Source organism: Pelmatolapia mariae, linkage group LG15 (assembly GCF_036321145.2).
Source record: "Pelmatolapia mariae isolate MD_Pm_ZW linkage group LG15, Pm_UMD_F_2, whole genome shotgun sequence".
Taxonomy (NCBI): domain Eukaryota; kingdom Metazoa; phylum Chordata; class Actinopteri; order Cichliformes; family Cichlidae; genus Pelmatolapia; species Pelmatolapia mariae.
Window position 1 is genome coordinate 33,597,694 of NC_086240.1, and position 21,771 is coordinate 33,619,464.

Below are 21,771 nucleotides of genomic sequence, written 5' to 3' on the forward strand. Positions count from 1 at the left end.
GGTGTAGAGTCAACAGCCTGTGTCTGAATGTGGACAAAACAAAAGATTTCAGGAGAGCACGGAGAGATCACTGTCCACTTAACATTGATGGAGCATCTGTGGAGGCTGTCAAGAGCACCAAATTCCTTGGTGTCCACCTGGCGGAGAACTTCTCCTGGTCCCTCAACACCAGCTCCATAACTAAGAAGGTCCAGCCACCTTCAGCAGAGGGACTATCTAAGCGTCCTGAGCAGCTGCATCACTGTCTGCTATAGTAACTGCACTGTATCGGACCACAATACCCTACAACGGATAGTGAGAACAGCTGAGAAGATTATTGGAGCCTCTCTTCCCTCCATCATAGACACCTATCACACCCACTGCATCCGCAAAGCCACCAGCATTGTGGAGGACCCCACGCACCCCTCACATACACTCTTCACCCTGCTGCCTTCTGGCAAGAGGTACCAGAGCATCCGGGCCCTCACTGCCAGACTGCCGAACAGTTTCTTCCCCCAGGCCGTCAGACTCCTGAACACTAAGTAACTGCACTGACACAAACACACACCTTCATACACCAAGTTATTTTTTGTACAATGCTCAGTTTCCACTGTTGTGTCTATATCGTTCTGCTCTGTCTGGTGTTGCACTCTTTGTTTTGTTTATTTGCAATTTTTGCACATTGCACTTTGTAAAGTCCTGTGTTGATTGTCTGTTATATGTCATATGTAGCACCATGGTCTCATTTCACTGTGTACTGTACCACTGCACATGGTTGGAATGACAATGAAGCCACTCGACTCGACTTGCTTAGGGAGGGGCAGCGACTGGGTGGCGTGAGGGGAGGAAGACTGGACGAAGACGTGCTCTGGAAGCCAGAAATTATAATAACTAATCATTAAATGCAGAGAGGTGTATAAATCCCAACAACAACTAGTAACCAGGTCTCATAGGCACAGCCTATGGGCCTACTTCTAGCCAACTAGAAGTAGAGGACCGCAGTCCCAACAGCTGACTGATTAAGGTAAAATTAACATGGTAAAAGAGTAAAATGAATGCCTATGTGACCATCAACTATGGCTAATAGTGTGGCTTTTAAAAGAAAAGGCAGCTAAGATACTTGTAATCATTTAACTTTACACTTAAATTGTCAATAGTTTCAAATTTAAGGTTGTGGGGTATGGTAATGAAATGGCCAGGTTATATTTGCTAAATAAGGATCTTTCCTGATGCTCACTATAATTTTTTGAAGGGAAAAAAAAAATAATCAGAAAAGGTCTGTTCTTCAGCATTAAAGTGACAATGGTCAATCTTTCTACTACTGCACAGCAACTGTTGATAATTGGGGAACTTAATTCTGAACACTGCTTATGTGTGGCCAATTGCATTGGGAGTTCTCTTCCTTTGGGCTCTGCCCTCCAGTCACTTGATTCAGAGTGAGTGCATCAAACTGCAGCAGTGCTTGCGCAGCATATTGAATGGTTTGTGTGCATTGCTGCAGAGTTCTGCATGCGTAGGTTGTTGATGGCATGAGTGACAACAAATGTGGCCATCAAATGAAGTTATTTGCTCAGATTATATTTTTTCCTCCCTTCGTACCCAAATATAATTCCATAGCATTTTCAGTGGGAGAAACATCCCTCTCAACCTCTTCAGCCTGAAGGTGGAGTAAGACCTCCCTCTGGTGGTACTCTAAAACACAGGCCCACCAAGAACACCTTGAACAGTGAACAAAGACTAGTCAGTCATCTCTAATTAAAATGTACTGATCTTCCTGTGAGTGTATTACACTATGCAAACAGTTGACAGAAATCTGGTTCTCCATGCTGATGACCTCAGGCAACTCAAACTAGCAGCACATGATGCATCACAACAACACCTTAAACCACTGCAAATTTCACCGTAATATACAGAACCTTCCCAGTTATAGCAGTAGCGCTCATTTAAAATTGATATTCTTGCACAGAGCAGATGCACTGTGATAGATGCTGTATAACCTTAAAAACAAATGCTTGAATTCAAAGCAGAAACAGACAACAGGTGTTTTCCAGGAAATATTTAATTAGAATTTCCAAATATTCTAAGGACAGGAACTGATAAAACCAGACTGATGTTTCTACAGAGAAATATGTCAGACCCTTGATCAGCCAAGAGTGACGGCTCCATCTTCTCGCCCGTTTTGCTTTTAAATATACATGAGAAGTAGCACCCCTGGGCCCTGAAGAGCAGCAGGAGCTGAGGACATAAATACAGTGGCTGCTGTGTGCTGTAGGGATTTGGGGGTTTAAATGTGTTGCTTCTGGAGAATGCAGCTCAGTGACAAGATGTGTTACTCTGTAAGACCGAGCTTCTTCTTCAGGGACTCGGGCATCTCAGGTGGAGGGGGGCGTGGCAGGCGGAAGTACACCTTCACAGAATCGTAGATGAACCACTGCAGGGCTGTCAGAGTACCAATCATGATGATACGGGCAAAAAGACCCTTCCACACACCTGAAAGAGACAACAGTCCGTTATTCCTCACCTCACAAAACAGTGGTTCAGGTCAATCAGGTCCTACTTCAGTAGACACAAAAGCTACTTTGCTATTCACTGAACACAAAAATGTGCTAGACACAAAAATTCATCATTCAACCCTACTTGAATGTAAACCAAGTACAGGAGGTGAGTAGTGTAAAAGTGAATTGTTCACAAAGTTGCACTCCTGAACCCCTGAGACACAACCGAGGCCTGATTGCAGGTATGCCATGACTCAAGCTCCTCCCACAACATAGGAGCTGCTGAGCTCTGCTCCTCCAGCAGTGGATGGTCTTAAACCTTGTTTCATACTGCTCCTGCTGAAACAACTGAAATAATGTTGATACAAACCTTTGGGTCCCAGCCTCTTGAGGACCTGCATAGCAGTGCTGCCCTTCTCTTTGTTCAGCACAGACACGACCGAGTCAGCAGGGTGGGACACGATGGCACAGAACACACCAGCTGCACACAAAGCAAAGAGACATCAGAAACCTCAACCTTGATTTTCTAGCCTTAAACAGCAAAAATGGTTGGAGTTTACTTTGCATGCAACAACTAAAGGTCTAATAGTTGCTCAAAATACATGGCAGCATTTAATCAACATCAGCAGGGAAACATCCCCAAACTCACCAATGTAACCAGCCACAAAGGTCACGACCAGCTGCTCAGGTTTGCTGCACTCACTGCGGGGCTTAGGAACAACATACTTGTAGAGCATCTCCACAGTTCGCTCAAAGCAGGCAAACTTCATCATGGTGTAGGGGATCTGCCTCATCCACAAGGGAGCCACCCCCTTATAGAAACTGGGATTACAGGCAAAAACAAGGAATGAGCTCAGAGACACTTGGCACTAGAACTTCATATAGAGATAAATATCCCCTAATTTTAAAGTAAGTTTTAGGCTCAGGTACCTGTGTAGCTTACACATTTTGTTGGTTAAATGTAAAAAAAAACAAAAACAAAACATCACTGCAAACTGTCTTCCAGCTCTATGCAGAGACCATGTCGAATGTGTCCGTCCCCCAGGCTCGCTGCACTGGGAGATCCCTGCCCAGTGACAGGGCTGCCAGTGCAGCAGATGGGCTGGGGGACAGGTAGACTGTTCTCACACGCCAATGACTCAAGCACCTCCAACTGTACAGCCAGAAAGCTGCTGAGGAGCTCTGCTCAGAGAACAGTGCCCTCCAGAGGTGGATCTAAGGAGCGTGTTAGCATCACAAACTTGTTCTCTGTTTAATTATTCAATCCAGTGCTACCACACGTTATGGAACAAACTTACGCCCAGAGGCCCTCCTCTGCATACATCTTGGGGGCACACTCTCTGAGGGTGTTAGCATAGCCTGGCTGGGTCTGGATACGGACTTTGGCAGCCTCCATTGGAGCCAGAGCGATGTCAGCGAAGAACTCTGCGCTAGCTGAGGCAGCCAGGTACAGGGAGGTTCTCCACAGGTACGTATTCTCCTGTTGGTCACACACACACACAGTGGGAGAAAATAAGAGTAGTCCCAAGCAAGACACACACAGCCTACACTCCATTTGCACACATGAAAAAGGCAGTTCAGACTTCTCCAAAATAATGTGACAACTCAGAGCAGCTTCATGGTCAATAAACACTCAAAGGACTCCTTTAAACTCATCCCATCTTTCTTCTGTAGACCAGAAGCACGACTCATGCCCACCCTGCTTTGGCAGGCGTTCCCAGTCAAGTGTCAAAAAGTTCCACTCACCTCTCCTAGCAGGTCACTGTAGAGGATCTTGAACACTTCATAGAAACCAAACTTGCAGAGTCCCTGCATGGAGTAGCCAATGAAGGTAGGAGCCCAGCCCTTTGCCAGACCTCTGACACCATCTTCTCTCACCGTTACTGCAAATCCATTGCCGATGCTCTTGTATTTATCAGGATTCACCTAAGGAACAGAAACACTGGCGTGATCACCGTATCAGCTCTGAACACAGGGGTTTTAGGGGCAGTGTTGTCTGCAGGTAACCAGCACCAAAAGGCTGACACATACTTGGACTGGAGACGTCTGTTTTCATGTCAGGTTACTGTTAATAACACTTATAATAATGCTGTGTGAGGGCAAATAGAGTCATTTACTGTTAATTAAACTTGTCCATTTCTGCTTTGCTTGGTTTAACAAGCTCTTGTACACTCAGGATCCACATTCTCAAGAAGCAAACAGTAGTCTTTGTTTGTTCAAATGACTGATATTTATTTTATTTTAAAATATACAATAATTTGTAGGCTCTTTGCTAACATACTCATTAGTTGAAGGTTTGAGAGGCTGGCGTAGATGCTGGCTACTGGGAGGTTCAGCTTCCATACAAACCTGCAGACGGCACTTGACAAGGTCGAGGGGCACCACTGCTGTGTGTGTTAGGCCGCAACTCAGGATACCCCCAAAGCCACACAGAGCATAGTACTTTGAGGAGCCAAACTCGCAGCTGACTTCCTCTGTGGTAGAATGGAGGGGACAAAGACATGCAGCATGCAAGGTCACATGCAACAGGACAAAAATCAACAAACACAGGGGCAAGTAATGGAAGGAGTCACAACTGAAACACCAAATAAGTGTGTTTTGCTCCAGGTCACAACGGTTTCAATTCAGTGCCAACACCCTTCCATTATGGATGCCTCTGTCACCAACATGCCACCAATCATTAGGACAGTATGATCAAATCACTGTACAAATTCAGTATGAGCGGTCAGGGACCACAGTAATGTTTTGCAGTTAGGCAGTTCTCTCTCTCCTCGTTTACCAGCTCCTGCTTTTCTTAACACACTTCAAACTTCCAACAGATCGTCAATATGTCAGTAAGTCTAAAACAAATGCAAAACATTAGCAGGATCCCCAACTCTGATTAAAAACATGGTCTGATTAAACTGAAATAAAATAATATTCATTTCATTGGAATGATTACACACAGCAGAGAAACTGTCGTATCAAACGTACGTCTGTCTTTGCAGTCCTGTTAATGAACAATCAGTGTGTTGCCTAAGCCAAACTCAGCTGTGTGTAATAAAACTGTCAAAAGAGAAACTGTGTTCTCCCTCAGGTCGGTCCTGCTGACCTTCAGACACTGGTCCTCTTCTGTGGGTGGCATTCATTTAACAATACCGTGAAAAATCATGCAGGTATGTTATGATCACTCCAACATGTCAGATTAATGGGAACTAATGGCAAAAACAGATTCACCACAACTATGCTGGTGACATTTCTCCCATGGAAAGGTGCATTAAAAATTTTTTTAAAGGACAAACAGAATTATGGGTAAGTGGGCCAAAGACGATGGCAGCAAGCCGCAGCGACAGACCTGCATTCGGCATTTGACCAGATCGAGGGGAACGACAGCTGTGTGTGTGGTGCCACAGCTCAGAATCCCACCAAAGCCACACAGGATGAAATACTTCTGTGAGCCGAACTCACAACTGTCTCCCTCTGAAGAAACATAGGACAGACTTTAAGAACAGGGCAATATGAACTCAGCTTGACTGAGTCTGGAGCAGTGAGCTTATGGAAAATTTGTCATCCATTTTTCTCTTACTCAAAGAGCTTTTTACTGCCCGTATCATTTAACTAGGAAATGAGATATTTTGTCTTCCAAACTTAAACCAACACTAACAAACTTAAAAACTGCTGTTTCTGTTTCAAAAACATATGATCCAAGCTTAATCTCAAATGGCTGGGTCTAGACTTGAGCAGGGAAGGAAGTTCAAATCTTGTGCTGAGACTTGGTTCTCTGAAAACCTGTTTGCAGACTGCAAGGCCCCAGATAAGAACACTGTTGTACTGTGTACCACAGCCATTGCACCATCTGCCTTCAAAGGTGACCCCTGAGCAGCTCAGAGTCAGGGTCACATTCATTTTTGTTATAATTAGCGTTCAGAAAATCCTTAAAGTGTGTCAAACAGTGCATTGCTGTGCAAAGGCTGAGCGCTGCTGTGTCCTTCCGTGTCCTCCACGGGCGGCCTATATGCAGGGCAGGCCCGACTGCTCCAACATCATCATCCAACAGTCCTCAGGACCACCTAACCCCTACATAAAACAAATCGAGTACACGTGCCTGCTCAAATAATAAGTCCGACTACATATAATGTGCGAAAGTAGTTAGCCGCAACCGGGACATCTGCTCAGCTAAGCTAACGCTAGCCTTGCAGCGACCTTTCGGAGTCTCGGCCGGCTTTACCGTCTACGGTGGCAGCTGCTGCCAATCTTCGGCTCCTCTGGCCCTTATGGCTCTGGAGGGGTTCTTCCACTTTCTGCAGAGAGAAGAGGGGGGCGCTGAACGGGTTGGCCCGGGCGATCTGCGTCAGTGTAGTGGGATACATGGTGGCGTCCTGCCGGCGGAGCTGCAGTGCAATGAGACACAAGGTTAGCGTGAGCTGAGCTAACTGCTAACACAGCCAACCCACTCGCGAGAGTGGGTCACGTGCTGCTCAGCTTAGTTTGACCGTCAGCAGGAAAGTCTTGGTTTGATGACCTCAACGCAAATACCTAAACTACAACAGCTATCTAACGCTAATAAAAGTCGCCGAAAGGTTACCAACCAGCTGTACATGAGCTCAAAATGCACGGCAGGCTAGCATTACACTGGCTTTAACGACACGGTAAAATGCTATGCTACATCAAGCTAACGCGACCTAAAGGTGGAGTGTCTGCGCTTCACATTAGAGACAGAAATAAAATAAACCAGCCTTTCAACATGAATCGCGGTTTGACAGTTACACGTCCATAACAAACTAATCGCCATTAATTCTTTCCTCTGTTCTCTCTGAAGAAAAAAAGCACGACTCACTTTCAGTGTCCTAAGATGGCGCCTCCGCTTCGCTGTAACCGGCTGCTCGAAGAGGCCGAATGACCTCGCGCTAAAATGATTTGTCCTTTCGTGACGTCACCGATAGTGGGAGGTGGGGCACAACAAGTAAGTCTTCAGTCGTCATCAAGGCGGTTCTTGTCGAGAGGTAAGAGTGGATAGTTGAAACACACTGGACTATATGTCATATTATATTCAACATTCAGGTGTTTGTGTTCTATAGAGTGACTTCTAATTAGAACTATGAGAGGAACACTTCTCATAGTTCTAATTAGTTCTCAAAGTTCCGGCTGGGTAATGCTTTGCTCTAAAGGTGTGATGAAGCCCCTTTGGAAGTACTGGCATCTGCTGGTCATTCGATGTACAGCAGCCCTGCTGTGATAATACATATGGGCTACAAACACAGTGGATATGTTCACGTAATTATGTATCAGTTGCACAATACTCATGAAGTCCTGCATAATGTGTAGATATATATATATATATATATATATCCCTAACATTTAAGATGTTATTAGGCAATAGTATGTCAAAAGCTCCCTAACTGCTGATAATTTTCGCTTTTTGGTGGCTCCATAATTTGCTTACAGTCGCTGTGTAAACTCATGATAATCCTCAGAATCACCTCAGATCCAGTTCACGCAAAAAAACTAGTTCCCGCAGCTTTTCAACAGCTTGAATCACATAACAAAGCAGGGAGGTCATTTCAGAGAAATGGGGGATCTAGTCATGTGATATTCTGAAGCAGGTACGGGCCTCAACATAGGTTCATTTGGACACGCCCTTTTTACTCGACACAGGCCTCACTAAAGCATTGTAAATGTCTCTGTGTAGGTTCTCAGTCATCTAAGTCTAAGGAGCTTGGAGAGAAAGCAACTGGACTTCTTTAAGACAATCTAAATGTCATGTTTAAACTCAAAATACGGTTTGATAAAAATAAATCATACTTAGATGAAGTGATGCTGTTTGACAAATGTCCTTCTCTTTGTTATTAGTAAAAACAGATGTACAGATGTTCCATGAGTGACCAAAGACAGTTGTCATTGAAACTGTAGGCAGAGCTAAAACGATTTGTTTATTCTCCTTCAGGACATTGAATATCCGAGGAGAGTCCAGCAAAGCCTAAGAGCTCAGAAAAATACAAGAAGTCCTTCAGGAGGAAGCTGGAGTTCAAGCTTCAGCAGAACACCACAGGGGATGTGTGGAGTAGAATGAAGAAAATCACTGGGTTTAAAGTGACAACCGGTGGGCAGCCCGGAGATAGGAAATGAGCTGAACAGTTTCTTCATTCACAGCCCATATCCACATGGGTCACGGAAAGACTGGCCCTGGCCCACCTGAGACAGGTAAACACAAGTAAAAACACCCCTTGACCTTCTGCAGTTCACAGATCAACCAAATCTGGAAGTGGATGATACATTCATCCACGTGCTCCAGAGAGGTTACGCCAACCTAAATAGTAATGACTGCACAGCCAGGATCACTCGCACATTTCACAACACCACAACAACAGTTGCCTCAGGGCAGTTTATATTTCTGGGGGGCACCGAGTCTTTTCCAAGCCAGCCGAGAGTCATCTCCAGCATGTCCTGGGTGTGCCACTGAGCCTCCTCCTGGTACGACCTACTAATTTTATTCAGGTGTGTTGCAACAGGGACACATGGAAAAGTTTCAGGACACCCGCCCTCAAAGGCCTGGAGTTCCAGACCCCTGCTCTGGAGGATGCTATAATGATCAGTTTGTCGCTCTCCCGTTTCACTCTTCACTCAGTCACAAACAAGACCCATAGATCTTTGAACTCCTCCACCTGGGGTAGTAACTCATCACTGACCTGAAGCAGGCTCTACACCCTTTTCTGGGCGTGAGCTTTTTCCTGGTCCTTCTTTCAGTCCTGCTTTATTTTGACAGTTAGTTTAGTTATGCAACTTTGAGTTCTCTCCCTGGTTTAAATTCAGTCTGTATTCATTTCCCCAGTCTCTGTTCAGTTATCGTCATCTCTGGTTCAAAGTGAAAATATCCACTGTGTGACCAGCACAACAGATACCAAGGTCAGAGTTATTAGACAGTCTGTCATGACCAGAAATGCCTCTTAACATTACAGCGGTTAAAAAGAGTTTCCAGTTATGTATGTTAGGTACAATATAGATTTCCCACTGAAGCATAATTCAGCCATTAGACTGGATAGTTATAGTGGAAGGCACTGTAAGTGTTAAGGAGTAAGACTGGTTTTCTCCTGACCTTCCAGTAACTACTGACAGTGCAATAATTGTCAGTAGTTACTGAATAACTGAAGCCTTTCATTGAACTGTCAAATAAACACATTGGTCCTCTCTTTCTGGCCGGACACGTGGCAGCACTTCTGCTATCATTTGTTTGTATTTAACAAAATAAAAGTGCAGACATAAGTGTACACATTAGTTTTTGACTCTCTCACTGAACTACACAGCCTATCCTTCAGCATGTCTACTCTCTGCTCATATTGCCTTCATATTAAATCACTGTAACATTGCACTCAACAACACACAAATCCTGCCTAACAAAAAAAGTCACTTCATTAGCATTATAGTTCTTCATGTCAGTATACGGGCCGGAAGTAGGAGTGGCATGGGCCGCAAGTGGCCCCCCGGGCTGCGAGTTCGACTCCCCTGTTCTACAGTATTGATCAGAATTTCATTAAACTTAAGAGAAAATGTAATACATTGTTTGAGAAAATGTATTTGGGTATAAAATTTTATTACAAGAGAAGATTAGGAAAATAGTGGGGCAGGCTTTAAAAAGCATTTGAACTATAACAAGAAGCCTCCCTGTCTCAATAACAAAGATGGTCCAAGGTACAAACCAGAATAGCAGCTTCAGACTCCATCTTAAAGACTGTTAACAACAGAGATACTAAGGCATATTTTGAAAAGTTACAATCACACACACATTCACACCATGCAAGTACGACTAAAAACAAAACGACGAGGCTCCTGTGTCTTTGAAAGCTCCTGTGTGTGTTGATTAGTGACTGGCTTCGTCATCACCTGAGGTCCTAGCTTAAGGATGAACAGCAGACAGGGCTGCTGGGTGCTTTCACAATGATTGTCATTGAAATTTACTTCTCTTCTCCATAAAAGCTTATTCAAAAATGAGGGCAAAAAAGTAGAATAGTACAAAATCTGTGATCACGGCAAAATGTAAAGAACACTTAACACACTTAAACATTAATGAAACATGAACGAGTTAAAGCAGACTAGGTCTTATTCACCTCTCAGTCTCCAGCTGTGCTCTCTATGCTGTGCTACCAGCAGCCACCTCCATGTCTGAGGTCTGAAATGGGTTTATGGAGGTGGTCTCCATGGCCTGGTAAATGAGGAAGAGGAAAGTGGCCACGATGGCCAGCAGGAAGAGCTTTATCCACAGAGACATGCTGCGCTGTGCTGCTTGGATCTGACCTGCAGGGAACACTGCAGGCGGGAGGCTGGAGGAGGTGGTTTTGGGTGGCAGGCTGGATACTCTGTTTACTGAGTAGCTCTGAGTGTAGGAGGAGATGCTGGTCTTGGTGGCTTTTGGAGAGAACAGGCTGTCATCACTCCACAGGTCACTGGATGTCACAGGGCGCCCTGCTGCTCCTCTGATGGGCCGGCGACAGGTGGCACTACAAGAGAAACATTTAAGATTTAATATTCACAGAGACCTCAGCTCGTCATGTAGAGCAGATAATGTACTGGACTTTCCATTGTTCTGAGTCTTGGTCAATCCAGTAACTGCTGTCAAAAAAATCCTTGTTATGACAGCACTTACTGACCCTGGCCATGCCAAGTTAAAAGACACTGTAGAGACTTCTGCTCCACTTACAATGCCATGGACAAGTATTTGGCCCCTTCACACTTGTTAAAGTAGTAATTTTAATATCTTTTACTTTAGCTCTGGGGTTCATGTCCTGCTTTCTGTGGTGCCGACTTTAGAAGATCTCTGAATATTTATTTTACTGCTGGCTAAACACATCAAACTTCATTTCCAGTAAGAAAAGAACAGCCGACTGCACTTACGTGATTCCCGTTGGACCGCTCCAGTCATTAAGAAAGAGCTCCTTCAGAACGTCTTTCTCGCCTACTTTCAGGGTTTGATCACTGGCTGTGATTTTCTCCTCCTACACAGACAAGAGAAATCAAGGTTAAGCTGGGAAATGAACACACTGTTGGACAGTGTAGATGCATAGCGCAGCATCTTCACAGGACTGTGTGTGAACAGAGAGTGTGCTCACAGGCTGGGTGTCACTCTGTCACAGAAGCAGTCTGCTAGAGAGGAAACGCTGGCACTGCAGACAGCTGAGTAGAGTAAAGTGCTGGCCTTCGATCCAAACTGGTCTGACATGGATCAGTGAAACTCTGATGCTCAGTGAGTGACATATTACTCAAGGCTAACAGTAGAGAGGCAGACCAGAGGAGCTGAAGGTTTTAATCCATAGACCAATGGGACCGGCTATTTTATGGTGTGTTATTTCCTCTAAAAATTCCACAACATCGTGTCCTCCTCTGCCACTCACTTCTCCCCCCTCGATGCCTCTCTTGGACATCAGTCTCCTCATTTTGTGCCAACGAAGGAAAAAGCAACACCATACCTGATGGTTCTGTCACATACGGAGCACCACCCGCATTGCCTTACTTGGGACCTTTCAGCAAAACAAAAATCTGCCTGAGTACCACGGGACTCTGGTCCCAAGTCCCAAGATAAACTGAGCCTTGCTTTATTCGTCCTTTTGTGGTTAAATCAATTCTTAATCTCTCAACTGTCTCGAGTTATCCAGAATGTAATGATCCACAACACTTTCCGTGTCTCCCACTTCAAGCCGGTTCATTCCAGAGGGCTTGAGAAAGAAGACAACGTCACCTCTTTAGGTCTGTGAAGAAGTTTAACTTCTCATCAAAGAGGCTGCTGGAGAGTCCCAGGCTATTAACCCCACTATTACTACTTCATTATCAGCCTGGTGCCTACATGACTGTGTGAACTGAGCTCCATACAGCTGAACAGCCAAAATTGTATCCACTTGATGGGTATAAAGGAGCTGTTATTAATTGACCTTTTTTTTAGCTGGTATAAACCCCATTCATGCCTTTGCAAAGGTTTTAACTTTCTTTTAAATAAATCTGAGAAAGTCAGTTTGGTTTAGATACTCAAATGATTTTTCACAACATCTGCCACCCTCAGCCTGCTGCTGGCCTTCATCTGACAGAAAGTAAAGGACCTCAGTCTTTCTTGTAAAGGGGTTCTGTGTTCTTAATGAAGTCACGTTAATTTGTCAGTGGAACCGTTTGAAATTCAGATTCTCTGGTAGCAGCATAAACCAGATTGACCTGAAGTTTGTCTTGAATTTTTTAAATGAAGAAAAGGAGATGGTGGTTTTATTACTTCAGCAGGAGGAAGTAAATGAAGTGAACTGCATACTGAAGACCACACTATATTCATTAACTTCACTTAATCTGATTATAGAGCAATGAGAGAACCTCCACAATATTCACAACTGTACTTACTGAAATCATGGCAACACTGGTAGAAATGAAATGGAAAAACACCTCAGCAGGTGCATGTGCAGAGCCTGAGCAGCAGGGGGTTCTGTTGCTACAACCAGCAGCACAGTATCAGATCACAGCACTCACATGAGATGACTTCACACTGCTGTTATTTCTTCAAATGAGTCTAGCCATGTTGCTCTTTAAGCAGCTTTGACTGTACAGACAGAGTGGGGAGAGGGCTAAAAGTGGACTGCTTCAGGTGGCTCCAGTAAACAAGGACACAAACAGACAGATATCACAGGCACTGTGGAGAAAAGCAGGTGCTTTTGTCTTTTAATCCACATCATGTGGTTTGAGTGTGACTAGAAGCAAGCTGATCCACTGAAGCAGTCTCACACTGAGCGTGAGTGAGTGCACTCGAGCTTCGAGGATGAAGAAGATACCATGCCGTGTCAGAGGAAACTGTGATTAAAGCCAGCTGCAGGGGTCCCACTATATTACACTTACTACATCTGCATGATACGTCACAATGATCTGCTTCTTGCTGCCACATACAGCTTTGATCGCCTTGTCACAAAATCCAAAAAGTCCGGTCATTGGAACCATTCCACTTTCACTGATAGAGGAGCAGGGATCTCATTTGCTCCACAAGTCCTGTTCCTGAAGGAAAGACTTGTGGGTCACTTCCACACAGTTTTTGTGGTGCAGTATAAATTTCATTTCATATTCACGTAAGTCTTTTCATACATGAATACAAACTCTATGAGATTTAGCAGGTACATTTTCAGCAGTTTCTCATACGTAGCACAGAGCAAGAGATACAGAGCCTGGTTCATTACAGGCCTTTTAAAGGACGCGTGATGTGGTCCCTCCGAACTCGACACACAATACCCGTGGCCTTGCTCTCGGCTGGAAGCCTAACAGTCAAGAAGAGCAGACCCATTAAAAACATGAGAACCTCTCTGAACGCACTTTCCGCTACAGTGCATTGATGGCATACAAAGTAAACATGGGTAAGAGCAGATTACCGTTGGATGCTATCAAGTAACGGACACCTAAGAGCCTCTTTGGGATTTCCCTCACTGCTTAGCCCGTTTCCAGGCGTGACACAAACAGAGTTTCAACTTTGAAGAGTGACCAGCAGTGGAATTCTGAACGGTCCGTGTCAAGCTGCTGCCGTCACAGACGAGTGGAAGCCATCACAGGGGGTCCTGGCGAGTAAGCGACACACAGCTCTACTAACACAGCAGCCGGGCACTGACACAGAGAACCAGACATCCCTTGGTTCTGCTGCCAGTGACGGACATAGAGCGGAAAGAGTGACAGGTCTGTTCTCTGTAAGTGCAGTGAACACCCGTCTTACCGCAGCGTGCTGGCTGCTGTGGCTGCGAGTGGAGATGACAGTCTTCACTCTGCTCCTCACTGTTCTCTCAACCACAGGAGCTGGTTCTGGTTCCTCCACAGGCTCTGGACCACCAGCTGCAATCACCTCTGGCAAAACGGACAGTCACACAAAACACTATTTAAAACATTTAATACATGATTTATTTATTTCCAATGTTTATTAATTATTGACACATTCAATTAATTATTTAATGATGTATTTCTTTAATTCATTTTGGCACTCCTGGCCCTGCTGCTGTGTTCATGAATTAATTTTATTGGTCAGCCTCACCCATCAAAGTCAGGGGGCGGGGTTAACAAGACAGGTCAATCCTAGATAATCTGATTGCTTTGAACTGGTGGTAGAGATGTCGCTAGCTCTGCTAACAGCTGACAGAGTGTACCAAGCGCTCAGCCCCGGCGTTCCAGGTTAACTGTTTTTTACATTAACTGGTTAGATTTTGTTACATTGTCAAAAACCTGTCCATTATGCTAGCAGTGTCCAAGAATTCTTTACCCCCTCCCCCCTGCAATGGCTCTGCGCCCATTGTTAGGGCATATAGTTCAGGTAGTAACTATATGCTATAAATCATATAGTTAGAGCTGGATCAGGTGACCCTGAATCCTCCCCTAATTATGCTGCAATAGGTCTAGGCTGCTGGGGGATTTCCCATGATGCACTAAGTGTTTCTTCTTCAGTCACATTTTTCATTATGTGTTCATACACCTCTCTACGTTGAATCATTAGTCATTATTAATCTCTGGCTCTCTTATACAGCGTCTCTTTGTCCTGTCTTCCTTCCCTAACCCCAACAGGTTGCAGAAGATTGCTGCTCCTCCCTGAGCCTGGTTCTGCTGGAGATCTCTTCCTGTTAAAAGGCGGTGTGGCCTTTTCATTCTCGCCAAAGCGCTTACTCACAGTGGGTCATATGATTGTTCTCATTTTCTCTGTATTATTGAAGGGTCTTTACCTTGCAATGCTGTAACTGTTGTTGTGAGTTAAAACTGAAATAAAACTGAATTGAATTAACAAATTGACAACATTTTTTTTAATCTTTGGAGTCTTGGGAAGCTCCAGAATCTGGAATTTGCAGGCAATTTGTTGCTCCTGGAATATGGCTATGTGGATATGTAGAAATACAGTAGTGAATTTTCTCCTGTGTGATGAGCTGGCTCTGGTCAATGTGATGGAGGACCGTCTTAAAGGAGAGATGATGGACCTCCAGCACGGCAACCTTTTCCTCAAAACCTCCAAGATAGTGGCAGACAAAGGTCAAGAGCTGGAGCTGCACTGACCCCATGCTACAGAAAGATGTCTGAATACATGCCTCAGCAGATCATGTGTTACACAACATAAAAGCCCCTTGAGGCAACTGTTGTTGTGATTTGGTGCTATATAAATAAAACTAAATTGCACCTGCTGTCTTGGAACGTCTGCCCCCCCTCCTCCTTTCACGTAATGGTACGATCCCAGTCTGTCTTCGATTGTGATATGATTGTGCCCCTCAAAATAAAGCCCCACCTCTGTCTGCGTGGTTTCTCAGCAGGGCTGAAGATTCAGCCCCCATGTACTAACAGGCCATCAATAAATGACATATGAAATTATCTTGCAGGCCGGATATAACTGTATCAGGACATACGTTTGACATCTGTTCTACACACAACATCCCCTTCATCAACACATGATATCACATTTCTCATATAGGTGATGAGGGAACATTTCAAATCCAAGCACTCGTTAAAGTGCAGCAGCGCTGAATGAGCTGCACCGTGGGTTCTTCCTACCGTCCTCCCTGTCACTGTAGAGGTCAGACTCTGAGCCTACGAGCATCAGCTGTGGTGGCGGAGGCTGTGGAGGCCCTTCATCCAGCAACTTTTGTAGTTTCTTCTCATACAGCTTCCGGGTGGATGCTGGGAGGACAAGACAAGGGTGATGTTGTAGCAGTGAAACCACAACATGTTAATCCAGTAATGGGAAAAAGTATCTGTCTCCTTCCTAATTTTTTCAAGTTTCACTACAGCTCAGAGAATAAATGCTGTTTGCAGACAGTAATGCAAACTATAAGCAATCTCAGCAACCTTGCTGTCAACCAATGCAACAAAGTTTTTGGTGCAACGCCCTCTTTGCAACCAATTTCACCCTGGGACTGTCTGCATCTGTCATTTTACAAATGCGCAGTGAGTGCAGTCTCTGTGCCCACTGTCTGCAATAGTGAGCAGGTTTACACTCACCCACAATTGGCCCCACGTCTAGTCCACGCTCGAGCAGTTCATCCCTCAGGCTCTTGTCACTCAGCGCAGTCACGTCAAGCTCAATCGGTCGAACCTTGTCTGTTTTCCTGGTGGCTTTCTGTGGAAAACAGCAGGGCAGCACACAAAACAACCGATCAGAGCCAGAGCGGAGCCAGCGATAGATTTTTTTTAGCCTGAAGGCAATTAATCACAAAGTAATGACTGACAAGAGTCACCTTACACAGTTCCATTTTCACATGAAGGACACTTTACTCAAAGAAGCAGCACACACACTGCTATGTTCACCAAGCCATCAAAAATAAATAAATAAAAAAAAAGACTCAGACGTTAAGCAACACTAAAAATGAATACTGAATTATATAATCAGTTGCAGTACCAGCATCACACAAACACACACACCTACAGCTGGAGTAGTTAGCGTGCATCCTGTTGAACTTTAGGACTGTCAGAGCTCAGTAAAGCTGCTGATTCAACAACACTAAAATATTAAATTGTTACCATAAACATTAACCTGGCAAGGTACATGGTACCATTGACCATTCCAACGTTTCCATGTGTTTTTATGTATTTGTATTGGTTAACAGACTTTAATGAACAGGATTTACAAAGGGGTTATACATAAAATAAAGAAGTTACCTGTCTTGCAGGTATCTTTATGACTCTGTGTTACTGTACCCACATTATAACCAATCCAACCAATCCTTTGTTGGTCACTTAAAATATCTTTGTAGATGTATTGTTATATTTATATATGCTTCTTTCTCTCCCTGAAGCTGGTTTTATGGTCAAAGGTAGTGCCTCCTCTCTGCCTGCAGACAGCTCTGTGGTCAGATGGAGGCAGTGTACAGTCTGTGGGCCACTCTGCTTGTGTTGTTGGTAAGTGAAGTTCTAAACTTGACAGTGCTGAAGTGAAACTCTGTGTTAGAAACAAGGAAACATGTCGCTGCAGTCAGTGTCTGTGCTTTTAGTGCTGGATTTCTTTTTTTTTTTGCAGTTCTCTCCCTCGTGCTGAACCCTACTATCGCTCCTTCTCTATTCTAGCCCAACATTTGGAGACAATTATGTCATCTGGTTCAAGTGACGTGTAGTCAGGATCTTGGAAGACTGCACAGGAGTGCATCTCAGATGGGTGAAAAGCCCTCTCCCCCCTCTGTCCACCTGGAATAGTGTAGCAGAAGGACATATATTAACTCTGCTCATAACATGGGAACTCATGTGAACGACTGAGAACGACAGAAGTCAAACTTTTCCAGAGCAGAAAGGTGGTTACCACCTGTTACGTTCTGGATAACACTGCTATCACTGCACATAAGCAAAGCCTTTTTCAAAAATCCAGGAGTAGTATGCAGGAAGATTTGTTATTTTATGAATACTTCATTCCTAAACCACCGTTGAGCAGATGTGAAAACTTACTCATGTACACAAACACGTTCTTTAATTTCCTGAAAGAAAGCTGCCACAGGGGAAATATTTAGGGAGGAGAATGGGACCGTCTGAAGATGCTGGAGGCGCTTCATCATAGTCTGAAGTTTTACTTAGCAGCCGACAGGAAATTACTTGTGAGGCCAGCATAGTGGCATGATGCTGTGTCTCCTAATTAGATCAAAACTAAAGGCAGCTCTGCCTTGGAGCAAATCAAATAAACGTACAGTAAATATGTTGCTGAATGCAGCAGCGACATCATACTTCTGAAGACTCAACAGGACAGTTGTCGATAGCTTGTTGGTGGACAGGAACCCTCAGCTTTCTTCTTAGCTCTGGGTTAAGCACCTGTGACAAGTTAGGCACTACATGGCTCCAAAGGACATGTGTGTGTGTTGAATGCACAGCTATAAAAATGTGACTCCTGGTTATTGAAGTAGAATTTATGGTCATGCAGAGCGAACACATTCGCTGTCCACTGTACTCCACAAACTGCCGTCTGTTTGCAGAGGGAGAGCAAAGCTCTAACATACAAAGAGCTGAAGTGAAACTCTGTATTAGAAACAATGACAATTGTGAAACAGCTGGATGTGAACCCAGCTGTTTCACAATCACAGCAGCAGCCCCAAAGACGGCAAGAGTGGGAGGAGGAGGAGGAGAAAAGTGCCTCTGCAGACCACACCCTGGCCTTTACAGCCATAACTGAACTAAAGAGCTAACAGCTCTGTGGAACAAACTCACTGTGGACTCTCAGACTCTTCACAGAGTCCTGGACAGACGCTCACACATTCCTCACACTTTACAACAATCCATCCAAATCTCATTCAGACCAACATCTAATCTGAAAACATGAAGCTTTGGAGACTCGAAGAGTCACAGCGAGTATCCTCTTTCATGTCAGTCACTGAAAAATGTTAGGAATTCATTTTTGGGCACCTCCCTTTGCAGCCTGTAATCCCTCAGGTATGTGAGCAGCAGCTTTCACAAGATAAACGGCATCAACACTCTAGTGCCAAGACACCAACTATGCTGAGTCTGAGCATGAGTTCTTCCTAGCAAAAGCATTTCCTCAATGTTCACAATGATAATGCAAGCAGCTGCAGGAAAACATTTGTCTGCTCCACCACCTAAACCATGAAACCATGAATTGAGAGCGATCGTGGCTCAAGAGTTGGGAGTTCATCTTGTAATCGGAAGGTTGCTGGTTCGAGCCTCGGCTCGGACAGTCTCGGTCGTTGTGTCCTTGGGCAAGACACTTAACCTACCGCCTACTGGTGATGGCCAGAGGGGCCGATGGCGCGATATGGCAGCCTCGCTTCTGTCAGTCTGCCCCAGGGCAGCTGTGGCTGCAACTGTAGCTTGCCTCCACCAGTGTGTGAATGTGAGAGTGAATGAATAGTGGAATTGTAAAATGGTAAATGGCCTGCATTTGTATAGCGCTTTACTCAGTCCCTAAGGACCCCAAAGCGCTTTACACTACATTCACCCATTCACACACACATTCACACCGGGCCCTCTGACCACCACCAGTAGTACCAGTTAGTATCTTGCCCAAGGCATGCAGCCAGGAGGCAGCCTGGGATCGAACCACTGACCTTCTGATTACTGGCTGAACTGCTCTGCCATCTGAGCTACAGCCACCCCACTGTAAAGTGCTTTGAGGGTCTCGAAAAGCGTTATATAAATGCAATCCATTATCATTATTATTATTATTATTAAACACTCACTACAAGAGCCACAGCACATGGTGGCTCACAGTTAGTGTGATAATGTTATTTCATGCTCCAAAGGAAAGGCAGAATGTAAAGCTGAAAGCTGCCTGACATCTGGCTGATCCAGTACTCAACACATCACCTCTGCACTCATTATACTCTTATTGAAACATCAGGCCCTTGGACAACATGGAAATGTGTACTTTTTATAAAACTACGTACTAGTATAATCTGGTACTGCGTGTAGTTTTAAAGCGGGCACGCATCCCTCTCACTTTAAAACTGGAGATGTGTAAGATGCACTGTTTCTGTTACAACCTGAAGATCATCAATCTGCGTCACAGCCAAATTCAGCTGTTTCATGAGAAACCCGCCAAAAACAGGCTGGAGTGCCAGCCTCCCCAGGGGACAAAGCGGGAGGGCTGCTTCAGGAAGGATACCCTGCAGACTTCAACACAGCCTCCTGGTCTATAATAAAATGCAAAATAGTAGTGTCACTTCTGTTTTCAGACACTTTGCTCTGTCAGACCTGAACAGACATCAGTTCGAACACCTGCCAGTTTGTCCCATTTCATCCTCAGCATCAGAACAAATCTCTCCCTGACTAAGTGCATGGCTGCCAGCTCCTCTAACCTCAAACTCTGTACCTACAAAAATGAGTAAACGTTGTGCACATGAGCGCGCTGATGCAGAGCCGAAAACTATCAAAAGGCTCTCGTTCCAGTTCAATGTAGTCGGCAGAAACCTTCATTCACAGACCTGTGTCTGTGTCTCTGTCTATATCTTTTCTGTGTGTGTCTGTATCTGCGCTAAAACTTTCTTCTGCATCACGATGGAGAGTCCCCAGCTGCTGCTGGGGGATTAGTAAGGATCGGGCTGGAACTGAAGCAAAGAAGGAAACTCTGTGGGGAGGTGAGACCTGTGAGACTGATTTGTGGGAAGTGATCTGGATTTGCTCTGCGATTCATTCACGAGACTGCCTTCTACTTTCCAGCGGAATGACGTTTCCAGTTATGTCTGTGAGGAGAGAGTGCACGTTTCAATGTGAGCCGTGTCTGATGAAGCGACATTTCAAGCTGATGTGTTCTGAACATCCGAAACTATGCTGCGAACATTTACAGTAGTTAACAGACGACGAGTTCAGAACGTGGAATTTGGTGGCTGAGTAATCCTGGTGGGTGTGGAAGTGTGCAAATGAGACGGGAGTGGGAGAGCACTTACTCTACCGGAGGAGCGGCTGGTGTCGGGCAGCGCAGGCGGAGGCAGCTCCTCGTCGCTGGAGAACGAGTCCGCAGCTGCAGCCGCGGGGCGTCTGCTTTGGCCGGCCAGCTTCGTAAGATACAGCTGCACGTACACGTCCTTCGTGGGGTTGCCGCTCGGGAGCTCCACGTTGTGGGCCAGCAGCTCGCTCTTTAGCTTCTCCTTGGTGAGCACAGAGGGGTCGTCCAGGTACTCCGGCATGTCGGCGAGAAGACGACCGGGCAACGGGTCAGCAAGTAACAGCTAGCAGAAAACAGCGGAGCCGCTGATGGCGGATCGGGCAACCAGCGCCGCCCACTGGACCGAACTGGCAGAGTAGTGTGTGCTTCAAAGAAGCACGTGGATATGAGCTGCTGTCTATCCTCTCGCTTCCTCCTCCTCTCAGGAGAAGGAAGGAATTAAAGTGGGAAGAAATGAGGAATGCTGCACGGTCCTGACCGGAAGTGGCAGTTGGTAAAGCCCACCTTCTTCCGCTACAGGCTGGGACTGATCAGAGCCAGAGGCTCAGTCACTGCGCAGAACTCATGCCCAGTGAAATCCAGCTCTTCATTCACAGACTGCTCACTGAGGAACTGGATACAGGAACACCATTAGATGTAATATGATCATGTTAGACATGAAGGTCCTTTTGGGTTCTGTCACTGAAAATTTGCTCAGATGTTACAGTTATGGATATTTTTGTGCTTTCTAGTTCACACCTGATGATCAGATCTGTTGCAGAAGTCAGCCAGTGCTACATTATTTTATAGATTTAATTCTCTGAAACTGATGAACTATTGTTTACTCAAAACAAAAAGTGTAGTTAGCAGAGAAACTCCCAGACCTTCCTCACCAGCAAACGTTATGGTTATGTTCTTTTCAGCATCTGGAGTGTGTATTTACAGTAAGCCTGCACATTTGGCAGGCGCGACGGTCAAGAAATAAAAGCTCAAAGTCCC

General features: G+C 45.1%; 2 protein-coding genes, 1 long non-coding RNA gene and 1 other non-coding gene across 6 annotated transcripts; 1 reads left to right on the plus strand and 3 right to left on the minus strand.

The window, feature by feature from the left end:
* Positions 1-2,020: 2,020 nt before the first annotated feature.
* slc25a3a (solute carrier family 25 member 3a) lies at positions 2,021-7,402 on the minus strand. 2 transcript variants are annotated; one of them, XM_063496021.1, is made up of 8 exons: positions 7,291-7,402; positions 6,682-6,844; positions 4,824-4,948; positions 4,221-4,400; positions 3,773-3,954; positions 3,124-3,296; positions 2,845-2,955; positions 2,021-2,469 (listed from the first exon to the last, which is right to left on the minus strand). In XM_063496021.1, the coding sequence occupies exons 2-8, from the start codon at positions 6,821-6,823 to the stop codon at positions 2,309-2,311; spliced, it is 1,074 nt and encodes a 357-aa protein (XP_063352091.1). In that variant the 5' UTR covers positions 6,824-6,844; positions 7,291-7,402; the 3' UTR covers positions 2,021-2,308. The 2 variants fall into 2 exon arrangements, with proteins under 2 accessions (XP_063352091.1, XP_063352092.1); XM_063496022.1 differs by lacking the exon at positions 4,824-4,948 and adding an exon at positions 5,809-5,933.
* LOC134643932 (small nucleolar RNA SNORA53) lies at positions 3,504-3,703 on the minus strand. The gene has a single exon (XR_010096441.1). It is a non-coding gene; the product is annotated as a small nucleolar RNA SNORA53 (small nucleolar RNA).
* Positions 7,340-21,753, minus strand: tmpoa (thymopoietin a). 2 transcript variants are annotated; one of them, XM_063496019.1, is made up of 7 exons: positions 20,795-21,753; positions 16,419-16,536; positions 15,972-16,097; positions 14,167-14,294; positions 11,340-11,440; positions 10,556-10,945; positions 7,340-7,445 (listed from the first exon to the last, which is right to left on the minus strand). In XM_063496019.1, the coding sequence occupies exons 1-6, from the start codon at positions 21,032-21,034 to the stop codon at positions 10,579-10,581; spliced, it is 1,080 nt and encodes a 359-aa protein (XP_063352089.1). In that variant the 5' UTR covers positions 21,035-21,753; the 3' UTR covers positions 7,340-7,445; positions 10,556-10,578. The 2 variants fall into 2 exon arrangements, with proteins under 2 accessions (XP_063352089.1, XP_063352088.1); XM_063496018.1 differs by lacking the exon at positions 7,340-7,445 and having other exon boundaries at positions 10,009-10,945.
* On the plus strand, positions 7,353-15,142 carry LOC134643580 (uncharacterized). The gene is made up of 3 exons (XR_010096382.1): positions 7,353-7,456; positions 8,398-8,654; positions 15,003-15,142. It is a non-coding gene; the product is annotated as an uncharacterized LOC134643580 (long non-coding RNA).
* Positions 21,754-21,771: the final 18 nt, after the last annotated feature.

Coding starts and splice junctions, on each gene's coding strand:
- tmpoa (XM_063496019.1), bottom strand. CDS start 21,034: ATGCCGGAGTACCTGGACGACCCCTCTGTGCTCACCAAGGAGAAGCTA. Junction 14,295..15,971: donor CTACAGTGACAGGGAGGACG/GTAGGAAGAACC, acceptor CCGTTTTGCCAG/AGGTGATTGCAGCTGGTGGT. Junction 10,946..11,339: donor AGCGGTCCAACGGGAATCAC/GTAAGTGCAGTC, acceptor TTTCTCTTGTAG/TGCCACCTGTCGCCGGCCCA.
- slc25a3a (XM_063496021.1), bottom strand. CDS start 6,823: ATGTATCCCACTACACTGACGCAGATCGCCCGGGCCAACCCGTTCAGC. Junction 4,949..6,681: donor AGCAGCTGCCACCGTAGACG/GTAAAGCCGGCC, acceptor ATTCTACCACAG/AGGAAGTCAGCTGCGAGTTT. Junction 4,401..4,823: donor TTGTCAAGTGCCGTCTGCAG/GTTTGTATGGAA, acceptor TCTGTTCCTTAG/GTGAATCCTGATAAATACAA.